We start from the raw sequence: 15,532 nt of genomic DNA on the forward strand, positions 1-15,532 counted from the left end.
TGTGGGTGTGGGTGTGGGTGTGTGTGGTTGAATGTGTGGCTTTGTAAAGTGCTTGCACTCTTCTCAGAATAAATGTGCTCTATAGAAGCAATCCATTTACCTTGGTGCCGAGCTTAAATATCTACATTACCGGTAAATCTGTTTCACCCGTGTGCTGTCCTGTACAACCCAGCTTAATTAGAATAAACCCAATAAAGAACAAGTCAGTTCAGTTTAGCAGGAGAAGCAGCTTCACAGCAGTTCATTTAAATAAGCATTTCCAATAGAAAAAGAAAACATATTTGATGTCTCAAACTGTTGAAATAACACATTTTCACCTGCAAATAAGTCCAACGTATGAGGTGTCCATACCCAAACTAAAAAGAATATATCTCTGCAACCACATGGTCTATTTGAATAACATTTGTGATATAATAAAGCCAACACTTGTGAGATTTGTTCAGTTTGTATCAGTATATATGTTACTGGTTAAAAGCCGAACAGTGCATTTAAGCCACCAGCTTTTGATGTAAATGATTCTTCAAGAGAAAGCTAATTTATTTAGCTCATTAAATATTTGCATGGATTTATAAATAGTAAAAAAAAAAAACTTTAAAGGTGCTAAATTCCAATTTGGGAGCACGACTGAGGGATTATCCAGGTATCCCTCTCTATCTTTACATAGCACATTAGTATGATGCTGTATTAATACTCTGAATTTCGAATTGAGCAAATTAGACTCTAGAGAGAGAGTAAGAGAATATCTTGCCGTTTCCTTTTCGCCCACGAGGTGTTAACTCTTTGTGCTGGACAGGATGCGCACTGTGGGTGTCTACTCCAAGTGGGCCCCTTCACATTAAACGTAGTCACTGGATCAATTATTCATTTTAACATATTTATAAGTCCAATGTTAAATACAAAAAATAGACAGTAACTGTCGCCAGTCTTGCGTTTCATCTCCAGCACTTAACTCTGATCCTTTAACGCCCACGTGCAGAAGCTGTTTTGTCGAGATGATAACCACTCTGATGAAATAGAATTTCACATCAGACACTTTCAGTTCAGTAAAAGGAATCTGAGAAGGGCAGGTACAGTCAGACAGATCCTTGTATGCCTGTGTAATAGTGAGGTGCCTCTTCATAAGTGCACAATATTGCCATTTCAGATCTTGGGATAATATTTTATCAGCTTGCTCCATGGCACTCCACATCTTGAGTACACACACACACACACACACACACACACACACACACACACACACACACACATAAAAACAGCATGTTTGAAGACAAACTGAACTAAGATATCTTCCTCTTTCTAGCTTTCTGTGAGGAGGGATGCAGGAGCGGCGGGACCTGTGTGTCTCCCAACACGTGTGTGTGTCCCTCTGGATTTACAGGACGCCGCTGTGAGACAGGTGAGACCCGAGGACCCCACCTGCCCCCCCCCCATGATTAACGCTCAGCTGGAGCATCATGTTGTTTTTATCGAGCTTCATAGTGACTTCAAAAAGAAGGGAATTAGGTCAGTCTGAGGGCTCAGCAGCCGTCCATCGTCTCCCTCTCTCACACACACAGTCTCACATACGCACACTAACACACACACACACACTCTCACAAACACACAAAAACACACACACACTCTCACATACACATTCTCACATACACACACTAACACACACACACAGTCTCACATACACACACTAACACTCACGCACACTCTCAAACACACTCACACACTAACACTCTCATACACACACATACACTAACACTCTCAAACACACTCACACACTAACACTCTCACACACACACACATACACTAACACTCTCATACACACACATACACTAACACTCTCATACACACACACATACACTAACACTCTCAAACACACTCACACACTAACACTCTCACACACACACATACACTAACACTCTCATACACACACACATACACTAACACTCATACATACTCACACACTAACTCTCTCATACACATACACACTCACACATACACTAACACTCATACACACACACATACACTAACACTCTCATACATACTCACACACTAACACTCTCACACACACACACACACACACATACACTAACACTCTCATACACACACACATACACTAACACTCTCACACACACACACACACACACACACACACACACACACACACACACAGACACACTTTCACGCTTCATCTCTAAAGCCCTGTGTTTAAATTGGACCCAGGAGGGCTGTAGAAAAGGACAGCTAATTCTTCGCTGCACTCCTTTCTCCTTCCTCGGTTCTCCTCTTCATTTTCCCTTCCTCTTCCCCTTCCCTCTCTTTCTTCCTTTCCTTTGTTCTCCTCTCCTCCTTCCTGCCTTCCTCTTTCTATGTTATCTCTTCTCTCCTCTTCTTTTCCGCTCCTTTCCCTCTTTCTCCTATAAACCTTTCCTTCTACTCTTTCCTCTCATTTTGCTCTGCTCTCCTCACCTCTGCTCTGTTATTAAGGCTTCTATCTCTGCGGTCTCGTTTCACAGTGGTGATCAACCAGCTCTTATGGAGCACCACACTTATAGGTCAGCTATTCAAAGCATGTTGCCATGGTTTCCCTTTAAAAAAAAAACAGGTAGCGCTTACATATGCACGTTATTGGAGACATAAATTACTCCGCATGCAGGTATTCCTGTCGGTCCTAATAACATCTGTGCCTGTGCAGTGCAGAGGAAGATAGTGCAAATGTGTTTGCTGTAGTCCCCCTGGGATACATGTCCTATCTGCATCGCATCAGGGAGCGTCATATATTACTCATTCCATTGATATTATGGATGTTACTTTCTGCAGTGATACTTTCTTAGATCTTTAAAATGTGTATTTTTTTCTTCTTTTTGTCTTAAATGATTGCCCTTTACATCGTGTCACAGTTGCTGGTAATTCTCATAGCAATGAAGACCAAGTGCTTTCTGGAATTAGAAGTTTTAGAAGTTAGAGGTGTGTGTGTGTGTGTGTGTGTGTGTGTGTGTGTGTGTGTGTGTGTGTGTGTGTGTGTGTGTGTGTGTGTGTGTGTGTGTGTGTGTAACGTTTCGCCTTTGCTACTTGGCACCGACCTCACATGTGTGCATGTAAATTGAATATTGATGACTAACTAAATGCAGGATTGGATGAAAAAATGTCTACATTGCATCTGCAAAATGATTTTGTTGCTTCTCTTTGAACCCTTTTTTTCAGAGGGGTTGAGGGGAGGGAAAAGATTATGCAAAGAAGAAAGAAAGAAAAAAAGTGAGCAGCTCTCCTCTCCCACATAGGAAGTAAAATATGGACTCATCATCCCGCTAATGAGGCTCCTCCCCGTGGCCCTCTGGCTGCTGCCAGAGGCGGCTGCAGATGTGATGCTGCTGCAGATGTGATGCCGCGCAAAATCCATCTTGTCTTTCTGTGTCTACATCTGTGTCTGCCCCTGGGTGTCAAACTGCATGTCCCTCTATGTGTACATCTCATTTGCAGAAGCTACAGAAGAAGAACCGGGTTTCTACTCTCCGTACACTTTCATCTAGGCAACATAATCAAATGGATCGGCGTTTTGGAGAAAATCTACATGTGCTCGCTTCCGCTGAAAACCCGCTTTGAATGTCTTAAAAAGGCTGATTGGTAGTTGCTTTTGAGATGTCTGTCTGAAAGCGATCTCTCTAAATGAAGCTGGCAGAAGTTGAAACACAGTTGGAAGAGAAGCTAAAGTGCTGGAATACGTTTCTGTGAAGCATCAACAGCACGGCGTGTGTCAGAGCCGACTCCTTGTGTGCGTTTCTATTTCAGTCCGGACAGACGGGTGCATGAAGTGAAGTTAAATGCATTTTTTTTTAATAAAATATGAAATGTAATGTATGTGTTGACAGAAAGTCGTTGGCACTCAGCCTCTACAGATGTGTAATCGATGATCAACTCCTCCCCCGCAGACACATGCATCATACATAACTGTCTTATACTGTACAGTTTAAGCAAATGAAAGTACGTTGTACGTTGTGACAGTGTAATGTAGGTTAAATCCTCAAAGTGCTGTCAGGGTCGGTGGAGTTTTCCTTGACGGCTTTCTTCAGGCAGCAAGTACAGAAGGTTCTTGTTTTAACTCGACATCCCCCTGTCTCTCAACCTGTCTCTCCACCTGTCGTCCGTCTCCCCCGTCCATCTCCCTCTCCGCTGCTCTTCCTTCCTGTGTGATGAAACACATCACAGCTCCGCTGACTTCTCTCCTCTGTGTTGCACGCTGCAGCTCAGCGGGAGGTTAAGAGCATCTAAATATAAAGTCCATCTCTTCACTGATCTTTTCATCTTCTCATTGACCCGCTGGGCGAATCCTCAGGGTTTATTTTATGAAACGCTCTCCGCCGAAGGATCAACAACTGAACAGCTCACCTGTCTGTGAACTCCCGGTTCACATATTGTGAATACAAGCAGTACTCCTTCTTTGTCAATAAGTCAATGTAATGAGAACACTGTCCTGTAGAATGTGTGCTTGGGTTAGAGTTGAGGGGGGTCAAGTTTAGTTTAGTGTGAATTATAGACATTAGCAGCAGCAGGGAGGGGAAAGGTGTTTCTTTTTCTGATGTGTATGCAGTGTAAAGTAACTGTTTGAGCTCTTCAAAGTGCAAAACTGTACTTAAGTGTAGAGTTAGATCAAGCTCTTAGCAACATTAAAGGACAGGTGGAGATTAATACAATACTCACACACAATATGTACGCTGAATGTTTCCACCTCTCTATACTGGCAGTGAAGAGATATTTTACTTGTGTGACTCCAGTGGAAGAGATGGAGAAACACACACACAAACAACACTTCTGGTGAAAAACATGCTTCCTACAAATATGCCAGAGCCAAGTATGAGACAAACGATGTCCATGGTTAGATAACTTCCAAACATTTTTAGTTTATTGGGACTTTTATGTGCTTGTTGAGTTACAGTGGGCACGGACAAATGTATTATTATATAATTGTGATGAAACTAGTCTTAAACAGTGCTTTTGGTTGACATTGGATGTGGGAGATTATTTGTATATTTTTGATATATTCTTTATTGATGAGTATAGACAATATGACATGCAAGGACCAGAGAACAAGTATTGTTATTGTTTGTGTATGTGTTAATCAGTTTACAATAGTAAGGAAGGAAATAACAGGAAAGTAAAGCAAGCAACCAAATGTAAGTAAAATAAGAAGAAATACAAATAATAATGAAAGTAAATGTGAGATTCTACACGTACAATACTTCTGCAGTATATATTAATAATTGGCTTTGGTTTTATTCTCATGGCATCAGTTACCATCAAGGATGCTCTCAGGTGATGATTTGCAGGTAAAAAGTAGATGTTCAAGGTAAAACCTCGGCTGGATTTGTTTAGAAAAGGGCAAGATATCTTTAGACCTCCAGGTTGTTGTGTTAACATCATTCATTGATTACATTTGAACATGGGTCTGAGATTGGCTTTACACTGAAACATAGTCATTTGACCGATTACTTGTATTTTACTTGCAAATCCCCCAAATATATACCTAGCAATGTCAACCTTTAAAAACACACACACACACCTAATCTCCTACCTGCTCTGAGATACTGTATTGTGTCAATATCAAGTTGCTGCAGCAACTTAGTAAAGTAGAATTAGTGAAGATGTCAGTCGTTTTATAGTCTCGCATGTGGTCTGTGGTCACTTTAACAGCTCCGGTGATCCAGCAGGCTGTTAATTCAATGCACATTTTACTGGTCCCAGACTATCGGGTAGCATTCAACACAGACCTTGGTCGTCGTGGTTGTTGTTGTTTCTGTCCTCAGTAGGGCCGTGATCAGGGTAATTATGTGAAGCTTGGCGAGCGGATACTCCCGAGAGCGCGGGAATTATTTGAACTGTTTGTGGATTCATTCCCGTTTCCTCTGAAAGCTAAAAGTTGCAGTTCTTCACAGTCCAGGCTGTCATGAAGTCCTCACATAGGTCTGTTGGGGAAATCCACAAAAGGGGGATGAAGTGAAGCAGAAAGTGCTCACGTTTAGATTGTATTATAAGTAAAGAAGGAGAAGTAAGAGTGTGTGTGTGTGTGTGTGTGTGTGTGTGTGTGTGTGTGTGTGTGTGTGTGTGTGTGTGTGTGTGTGTGTGTGTGTGTGTGTGCTCTCAAGCATATTGCACTTTATACCACAGGAAGGTCACCTGTCCACTTGTCTGCCACAGAAGAATGGAGGGCTGTTCACACACACACACACACACACACACACACACACACACACACACAAACGCGTACACCAGCTAACAAATGGCTTTTGGTCTATTGAGCAACAGGAATTATTGACTGTGTGCGCATGAAATGGGCTTTTATTACAACTAAATAAAACAGCCTGACTCTGCGGATGTTGAATGGGGTTTGGATGAACACGAGCGCTCCATAAAAAAGAGATTCAGAGTTCTGGTCTTTATTTTTGTACTTGTTGCAGTGGATTATCACAGGTTTGAATATCCCTTGATCATCTTGTTTGTGTGGTTGTTGTTGTTGTTACAAACACAATAAGCATTCATTTTAGAAGATGAAATAAAAAACGCAGAAGCTCTGATACCTAAATGTAATCAAAATGGTAGCATTTTTGTTTTGGTGAATGAATCACGTTGCATAAATTATGGACGGATATGTAGGACGCAGGGCAGAATTATTGTTATTAGGAAGGCTGGCGGCTCAGACGCTGTTGTTTGTGAAATGTAGACGTTCCAACTGGGCGTTACTTTCTTGGCTTCCTTACAAAGCTCTCAGCAAGGAAAATAAACCTTCACTTGTTCTTGCAAAACGGGAAAGTGTTTAGCATGAGAATCCAGACTGAAGGTGCAGGATTGGGAGTCTCAAAACATGTGGAAGTAGAAAGTTTATATGGCAGCAAATTAAAAATGAACAAATCTTTCTTTATTTTGATGGAATCATTGTGCCATCTTTTTTAAGATGCTGTCCATGTTTGTATTCCTCTCTGAACCCATTCATCCTATTTTTATATAAATTTGATGAAAAAACCCGTAAACTTTCAAACACACTATATGATCACGATCATGCTGCACTTTTCTTTTCTCACTGGTGTATCTGGTGTTGTGTCCACTCCTTTCTTTTCCCAAGGATCAAGGATTCATTTAGATTTAATTTCCATATTTAAATTCTATATCATCGTTTTGGTTTGTGCCAAAATCTTTTTTCTTTCATAAAAAAAAAGTACATTTAAGATATGGAGAAAAAAAAGACTCCAATACTACTAATAATAATGGCAGCAGGACCTCTGACGTATAGTCAAATGTTCCGTTGAACACGACCGGCTGTGTTTGGGGACTGAAGGCCAAAGAGACTCTCTGCTCTTTTCTTTTGTTGAAGGGTTCGCTGCCCTCAGCCGCCATCTCCTCTAATCTTGGTTCGTTTCAGTGAGACGTCAGAGAAGGAATCTTTTGGTGTCTCTGACCCGATCTCTGACCCCCGACTGATGTCATGTCTTATTACCAACAGCACTACCAGGCTAGCGACACAGACCCGACACACACGACTCTTTTATGTGTATGTGTGTGTGTGTGTGTGCGTGTGATCTTAAGACGGGGCCAAAGGTATCAACTGTGACTTTGACATCAAAGCTGGATCAACAGGAACATCTTAATGGCACAAGCTCAGATGGTTTCTTTGTATTTTATGGATGGAGAAACTATAGTTCTGTTGACGCCACATGTAAACGGCTCTAGGGTCATCTCTAAATGTAAAAATGCAGCGTGTGATGGGGGACCAACTGCAGTGTGGCATACTTCAACATCAAGGCAAATTTAATGAGCGAAATATTTGACATTTAAAAAAAAGCAATTCTCCATTATGCCTTTATCCTCCCTGAATCTGCCTAAGACTCAGATGTGTTTATGAGGAGGCCTGCTTTAAGAAACTACGTCGCTCCTCTGTACTGACGAAACTCTACAACCCTCGCACACTTATGCAAACCCTCTTGGCATCCGTTACACAATACGATCAATGCTTGCCGGTCAGGCTTCACTCAACTGCACTTTGTCTTGCTGATTTGCTGCGAAATGTCCCACCTTCAGCGGGCGCATGAGAAACACACAGACATAAAACGTAACGAGCAGTCCCCAGCCGCCGCTCTCCCTGTTCGCTATACGGTTCGCGTTTGGGGGTGATTGAAGTTGCGACTGAAGGTCGCGCTCTAACCCACGGGTCGGGTCTTGAGGATTCTGCTGATGAGGAGTGGAGCCCACCACCATATGTATTGGATGAGAGAGACATCTACTCCCCCAAAGAGGAGGAGGAGGAGGAAGACTGTAACGCCGCATGCATACGCATGTACGGCGCACGCCAGATAACAAAGCAAAGAAGGAACGGTGAAGTGCAGGAAGGAAACATCTCTGCTGCCAAATAATGTGATTTCCAAAAAAAAGGCTGCAGAGACGTCGGATGTCTTAATGTGGGCCGCCTCTGTAACCAGCACAGATCAAAGAACACGGCGGAAAAGTTTCAGGGTTAGGTTTCTTTGCTCTAAAAATATTTTAGACTAATGCTACTGTGTGTGTCTGTGTCTGTGTCTGTGTCTGTGTGTGTGTGTGTGTCCTCAGATATTGACGAGTGCGCAGAGGGCCTGATTGAGTGCCACAACCACTCCCGCTGTGTCAACCTGCCCGGCTGGTACCACTGTGAATGCAGGAGTGGTTTCCATGACAATGGCTCCTACCTGCTGGATGGCAGCTCCTGCATTGGTGAGCATACTTACCCCTCCACACACACGCACACACACACATCACGTCGTTCTTTTTCTCGTTCATCCTCTTTTAAAACAGCGTGTCAGCGCGAATTCATCAGATCTGTGATGTAGCGCTTGGGTGCAACGTGCTATTCGGGTCTTGCCACCTTGACACCTTCACAGCTCGAGAACTAACCGTACGGCGTGAAACCCACATGCACAACCCCCACTGAAAAAATCATGAGAAACGCACCGCGGCCTTGTGTCACGCGCCCACAAAGCCAGAGGAGCAGAGTCGAAGACGTAGATAGAGAAACGTTGGAACGGTGTTGATGGAAAAAGAAAGAACGGCGTGCGTCCCAAATGTGCAAACAATTATTAACCAGCTCACCTCTCTGCTCTTTTTATGCAGAGGACCACACATTCAATTCAATTGCATTTTAACAGTCAACATTTTTCACTGCTTTGTGTTTTTTTTTTTTTTTTTAAGCTAAAAGTTATTGATAAAAATATGATTTTAAGTGAAAGTACAAAAGTAGTAGCATCAAAATGTACTTTAATGCTTGAAGCAAAATGGCCCGTTTTCAGAATAATGTGTTTGATAGCATGGAATCATAATTATTGATGCTTTTATTTGTACATAATTGTAATACTACAATTAAATGTGTGGCTGATGTTATTTTATACACTGCTGAGTAGCGTGTGCATTACCCCCGAGGAGTTAATTCAATCTTATTCAGTGGAGGAAGAAGTACTCAGATAATTTACTGAAGTAAAAGTTATCAATACCTCACTGTAAAAACAAAGCTCCTGCACTCAAACTTCGAAAGTACTAAAGTATTACCAGCAATATGTGCCTAAAGTAGCAAATATTTGAGTCCTTGCAACACAAAAGTACCTAAAAAAATTGTATTGTTTACTTTTCCACCACTAGTCTTATAGATATACATTAATATTATCATCGTTGATTATGTTATATTTTGTAAAACAAATGTAGAGTTAAAAGTACAATAGTTGTAGTGTAGTAAAAGTATAACGAAGCAGAGAATGGTACAGTACTTCAATAAATGTAACTAGTTACTCTCCACCTCTGTTTGTGTTGCAGTAGCTCACAAGGGAAAGAAATTAACAATATTTCATATATTTTACTCTCGCTGCTCCTCCCACTCTCACACAGATCTCAGCTCTGCTACTGTGGTCAGATAAAAGTTATCTGGCGGCTGTGAAGAGATTAAATCGTTTTTGTAGTAGTAGTGGGCACTTATGTTCATCTTGAATTTGTTCCACTTCCTGTCTTCAGTTTGTACCGACGCTTTCATTTCTGATTCTGTCAAAAGAAAAGTACTTGATGTTGTTCGTATATATTACGCTCCGCTGAATATTTTTGCACCAAAATGTGATAGAAGAGAAATGAAATCAGAAAGAAATTTGAAAAAGAATGCGTTTGTTACGCCGTTGTTGTTTTTTCCCACTGCCTGACAGATGTTCTCCTGTAAATCCAGGATTTGTTTTTATTTTTGTGTGGAGGTAAAGCGATGAATACAAACTGCAGAGAAAGTACTGACAGCTTCTGATCCGTAAACATAAACACCACAAAGTAAGTGGCAGTCAGCCCATATGTGTGAAGATTTATTTTGTCTTTCTTTCTAGTTTTGCAGACTTGAGCAAGTCATTGCCGGTTTAAACATCATCTGGATCCAACTGTTCATCATACTGTGACATTATTTCCACGCATGTTTCAGGCGGAATTACAGAAGATGCGCTTCATATGCCAAGTTGTTTGTGCTCGTATCCTAAAAATAGGTCGCATGGTATTTCAGAGTGGTTACGGTCATGGAAAACCTGGAAAAGTCATGGAATTTTAAAATGGTTATTTCCAGGCCTGGAAAAGTCCGTGAAAAAATGAAATCCCAAACGTTTTGGAAAAGTCATTGAAATTTGTTATGTTCATGTCGTTCATTTACGCTGAGTTTGAAATGGCTAATATGCTTTTTAAAGAAAGACGCTGAAAATATAAGCAGGCATACATCTATAAATGTTTATTCTTTTAATCAAACTATTGTCTCATTCATTTGTGTCATTTAAGGTGCACTGTATGCTTTGGAACTCTCATTGTTAGTTTAAAAACTACATTTTCACACTTTTTTATGAATACCGAAATTTAACAAAATGTTTGGTCATGGAAATTTGGTTTAAAGTTGTGGAAAAGTCATGAAATCCATTGGTGAGAATGTGTATGAACACTGTTTTACCATGGCAACCATCTTAGTTTAGCAATTAACTGTGGTAATTCGCTGACAGCTATAAACAACGTTACCCGACCAGCACGTGTGTGTGTGTGTGTGTGTGTATGTGTGTGTGTGTGTGTGTGTGTGTGTGTGTGTGTGTGTGTGTGTGTGTGTGTGTTCACGGCTAAAGAAAACGAGCCTTGCATAGTCTTTGGCAGGCCCCATCTGGCCGTTGTTGTTATTGCTGAACAAACCTGACATCCGTAGAAAAGTTGAGTCTCATTATGAACCGGAGCGCCTGCAGATCAATTCCATGCCTGATCGATAAAGACGGGCATGATATGAGGTGCATAAGTCCCTGTTTTTGTTTTCTTCGCTGCCATCTTTACTCTCTCAACTCCTCTATGTTTGAGAGGGGAGAGACCTGGCAGTGATCTTCACTCTACTGGCAGCTCTCGTCTAGTCACCTATGTTTAACCCTAGAACACTAACGTCGGGTGATTTTCACCCGAGCGGTTGTTGTTACGTTAAATTCATTGTGTTGCTTTTGTCTGAGTTGCGTGGGTCCTTCTGTAGCTTCATGCTGCTCACAGACTTCCTGCTCCGATCTCTGTTTTCTACAGGCATCTGTTCGTGTGATTTTAACCCGACGCTAGTGATGGAGGGTAAAAAAATTCCGGATGGGTTTTAGCACTGAAGTGAGACTTTTCCTTCACAAAACAAGACTCACATGTCCCAGGAACATGTGAACCAAATAACAAGTTCATAGCTCCTTTATTTCACATTTTTTATTGAAGATTCCCTACGTTTTCACCGGATTTTGAGCCCCCCATGTTACCTGTTTTTCGTGAAAGTGCTTCAACTTGCTTTGTATTGTTGTATTTGAATATATTTTGATGAGAAGTATATTTTATCAAGTACATTATATCGGGTGAAAATCAACCGACGTCAGTGATAGTGTGACTATTTTTAACGTTAGTGTTCTCGGGTTGAAGGCGTAGCGGAGGCAGAAAACAGGACGGCTCGACGGAGTGAAACACTTTTGCTTTCACGTGACCTCGGCTTGATTCATTTACTTTGGGAAGGTTTGATTTCAACACGTGGCCCCTCACTGAAACTCAATTCTTATAAAAATCACTCGAAGATGTCCGACTTTACTGGAAGGCAGCTTCTTGTCGCATTACGACATGGATTGAACGCCATCCACCACAGCAGAGTCAGCGGCTCATAACACACTTCTGATTTCTTATACGAAGTGAGACGTACTGTACACTCTGTGTCCTACATTCAATCAGTGATTTCAATTGTTTAGTTGAGAGTCTCCTATAAGCTATCCCAACCTCTGCTGCAAAATGTGAATTATTTACATTTAATTCATTTGTAACTTATTGGAGATTGACTTAGAAATAGTGCAATAGTGCAAGAGCCAAATCTTGTGCACAAAACTACACGGGAGAGGAGGAAGACGAGTTCCTAATGATACAAAATAATAAATCATCAACAGAAGAACAGTTTCACAGGAAAAAAGAATAACACAACGTGGGATGTGACAAAGAGATGGTGTGATTTGGTTGGTTGCCAGTTCTGTATTGGTCTCTGACAATAATGAAGAAACACAGGAACACACACTCCAATTATTGCATCAACAGGAGCTGAAAATAAGACTACCAATTATATTTGTTAGTTTTATAATTGTTGTTGACGTGTCGAAGGGAAACTCGTTAAGCGGAAAGCTACAAACTACTTTTCTTTTAAGGCCTTTTGGTGTAGGATTGGAAATGTGACTTTTGGTGACTCCTTGTGGTGACATCACAAAAGACTTTAAGTTTCCATCCAAATTTCGCACATATTTGAACTGAATCACTGAGGAAGCTAATTAAATGTGCTTTTCTATTCACTACTACTAGGTATGCACATATTAGAAGTTCCTCAAGATTATAGATTTACGTTATGATTTATTTGCTCACCTTAACTTAATCAAGCGTTGAAGCAGTTTTTTTTATATTTCAAATTTTCTTTTTTATTTCTTGACTTTTCTAGGCCCATAACTTTGACATGAATGGGCTAAAAGTAGCACATCACATTTCCCTTTGGGTTGCTGTCATTTTTTCTACAAATAAAAACTTGTGCAATCAGAATGATTTTAGAAGATCGTCACATGAATAAATCAACACACACACTCATATCTGCAGCAAAGGACTCAAGCGGGGACGTTGCTCAACTCAGTCACAAGTGTAGTTGGACATTAACTTTCTTGTTTGTGCTCATACATATTCATATGCATGATAATAAAGTGTGTGTGTGTTGCGTGTGCGTGTATGACAGTGCATGTAGCTGCATGAAATAAGGACGAATGGAAATTTAACAGGAAAACGGACCGTCTCTTTTGTAGAAGCAGTTGTGTACATAATTGCAAATAATAAATACATAATGCAGTTCAACAGTCAAAATGCAGCATTTTCACATGATATATTCTGTATATCTGGTGATATCCGCTGTTTTGCCGCAACAGCAAACTGGGTAATTATTCAGCTGCGAGCGGGGCTTTCTGGGTAAAGGATGGGCTTTGTTTTTCAAATGAACAGAGCACTTTGTTGTAATGCAGGTACTAATTCATGTTTGGCACATGGAGCAACTGGCTGTGCTACTCCGAGGGCTGTCCTGCTGGGTGACGCATGGATCTTATGAGAGTCTTTTATCTGCCTCCCCCAAGTTGGGGATGTGCATGTTCATACAGACACATCACACATGACCATACGGTCCATTTTCTGTTTTTTCCCACATAATATATGTACAGATAAGTGACCGTAGTCCACAGGCTTAAAAAATTAGACTCAGTAGAAAAAGTATCTCTACAATATCAGTGAAAACAGACATTTTGGGTTCTTGTGAACCTCATAAATTGAAAAATGACCTACTTTGACCTGAATCTTGCTCGCACCATAAGGTACATGGTATGTAACTGACCGTCTCCTTCCGCGTGTGTCATCTGACGTGCTTTCAGATGAGTTCAATTCAATTCTGTTTATTTTATATAGCCCAACATCACAAATACAAGTTTGCCTCGGAGGGCTTTACAATCTGTACACATGACATCCCTGTCCCGGGACCTCAGATCGGATCAGGAAAAACTCCCCCAATAAAGATAGTAAAAACCCTTTCACAGGGAAAAAAGGTAAGAAACCTGAGGGAGAGCAACAGAGGAGGATCCCTCTCCCCGGATGGACAGAAGCAATAGATGTCATGTGGCCAGAATGAATAACGTAACGTAGTTACAGCACATTCAATGAATATGACAGAAATTATTCTGTCATATGAGTCTGAGGACCAATGAAATCGCAGGACCTCGAAAGTGCGAGACACCAATATTGAACAGACAATGTTCTTACTGTTACCGTTAGACTCCCACAGTCTCGAAGTTACGTTGAGTGAAATCCGCCGTTGTCATGGTTACTTATGAGCGTTTTAGTGAAACATTTTAATCGCTTAGTCATGTTGAGAAGCTTACGGAATTATTAAAATGTACGATCTTTTTTTTTTAATGTTAAACCGGCACGTATCTTCTCACAAGGGTTACAGTACTTTAGCAATTTAAATACATTTGATCGGAACTGTGGATGAGGAGATAGCACAGTTTTAGTTTAAAAAAAACACCCTTCAGAAAAAAGTGGGTCTGGCTTAATCAGATTGACGCCAGCAAATAGCTTAAAAGTCCAGCTTTGTAGCACACAGTAGCCTTACTCAAGAGGATATAATGCCGTTACCCCCTATGTCCCGACAAGGATGGGGGGAAAAGCAGGCTTTAACATAAGCGTTAGACCACCGCGTGTTGAATGTCACCACAGCTGGATCAGACAGGTCTAAAATAACAACAGCAGGACCCAGAAGACTGAATGGAGAAGACGTGTATAGACGGTCAAAGCGGCAGCTGAAAAGTTCTTCTTCATTGTGTATATAGACGAAACCAAGTTACAATGACGGAAGCGATTTAATTGTCGTTTGACGTTTAGGTCACAAGGATTTTAATTGTGGATTCCAGATTTTCTTAGAATATGGAAAGTATACCTATATATACGTTTAGATGAGAGGAAATCTGAACGCGAGAGTTACAGAAGATGGATAGAAAATATTTCATGAAGATGTGTTGGCCTCCTTCAACTTCACACTGTCTCTTTAATTTACATTTTTCTTTCGATTCCACTGCTAGTCCTACTACTAGCTAGCTGCTCCCCGATTAGCTTGTTCAGTTGCTGAAGCCCTCTTATTGGCCTCTGTTGCTAACTACACAGGACACAAACCTCTGTATTATTTATAGAGATGCGTCCACAAACGCATTGAGAGCATTGTGACATTTACTGTGCTGGAACATTGATGTTTTTTTTTTTTTTAGCTAACACAAACTAGCATCGCAGTGAAAAACACTTTTCAGTACATTTTTTTTTTTTTACAGTTTAATACATTAACATTCTTACAATTCCTCGTGTTACAATACATTATGTCGTATTATTTCAGCGACATATATTGTGACAGTAGAAGCGATACAATAGGTTGTGTTCAAGTCCCAAATCGCTGCTGTTTCAGGTTACTATGTGTTTC

General features: G+C 40.9%; 1 protein-coding gene across 1 annotated transcript in view; it reads left to right on the top strand.

The window, feature by feature from the left end:
• Positions 1 to 15,532, top strand: part of LOC306735257 (protein kinase C-binding protein NELL1-like) — a gene marked incomplete at its 5' end in the record, with an annotated part of 216,717 nt that overhangs the window by 191,611 nt on the left and 9,574 nt on the right. Inside the window, 2 exon segments of the mRNA XM_079216712.1 lie at positions 1,301 to 1,396; positions 8,584 to 8,724. Of these exon segments, the coding sequence (XP_079072838.1) occupies positions 1,301 to 1,396; positions 8,584 to 8,724 (237 nt within the window).

This window comes from Taurulus bubalis (genome assembly GCF_910589615.1).
Source record: "Taurulus bubalis genome assembly, chromosome: 4".
In the NCBI taxonomy this organism is placed as follows: Eukaryota; Metazoa; Chordata; class Actinopteri; order Perciformes; family Cottidae; genus Taurulus; species Taurulus bubalis.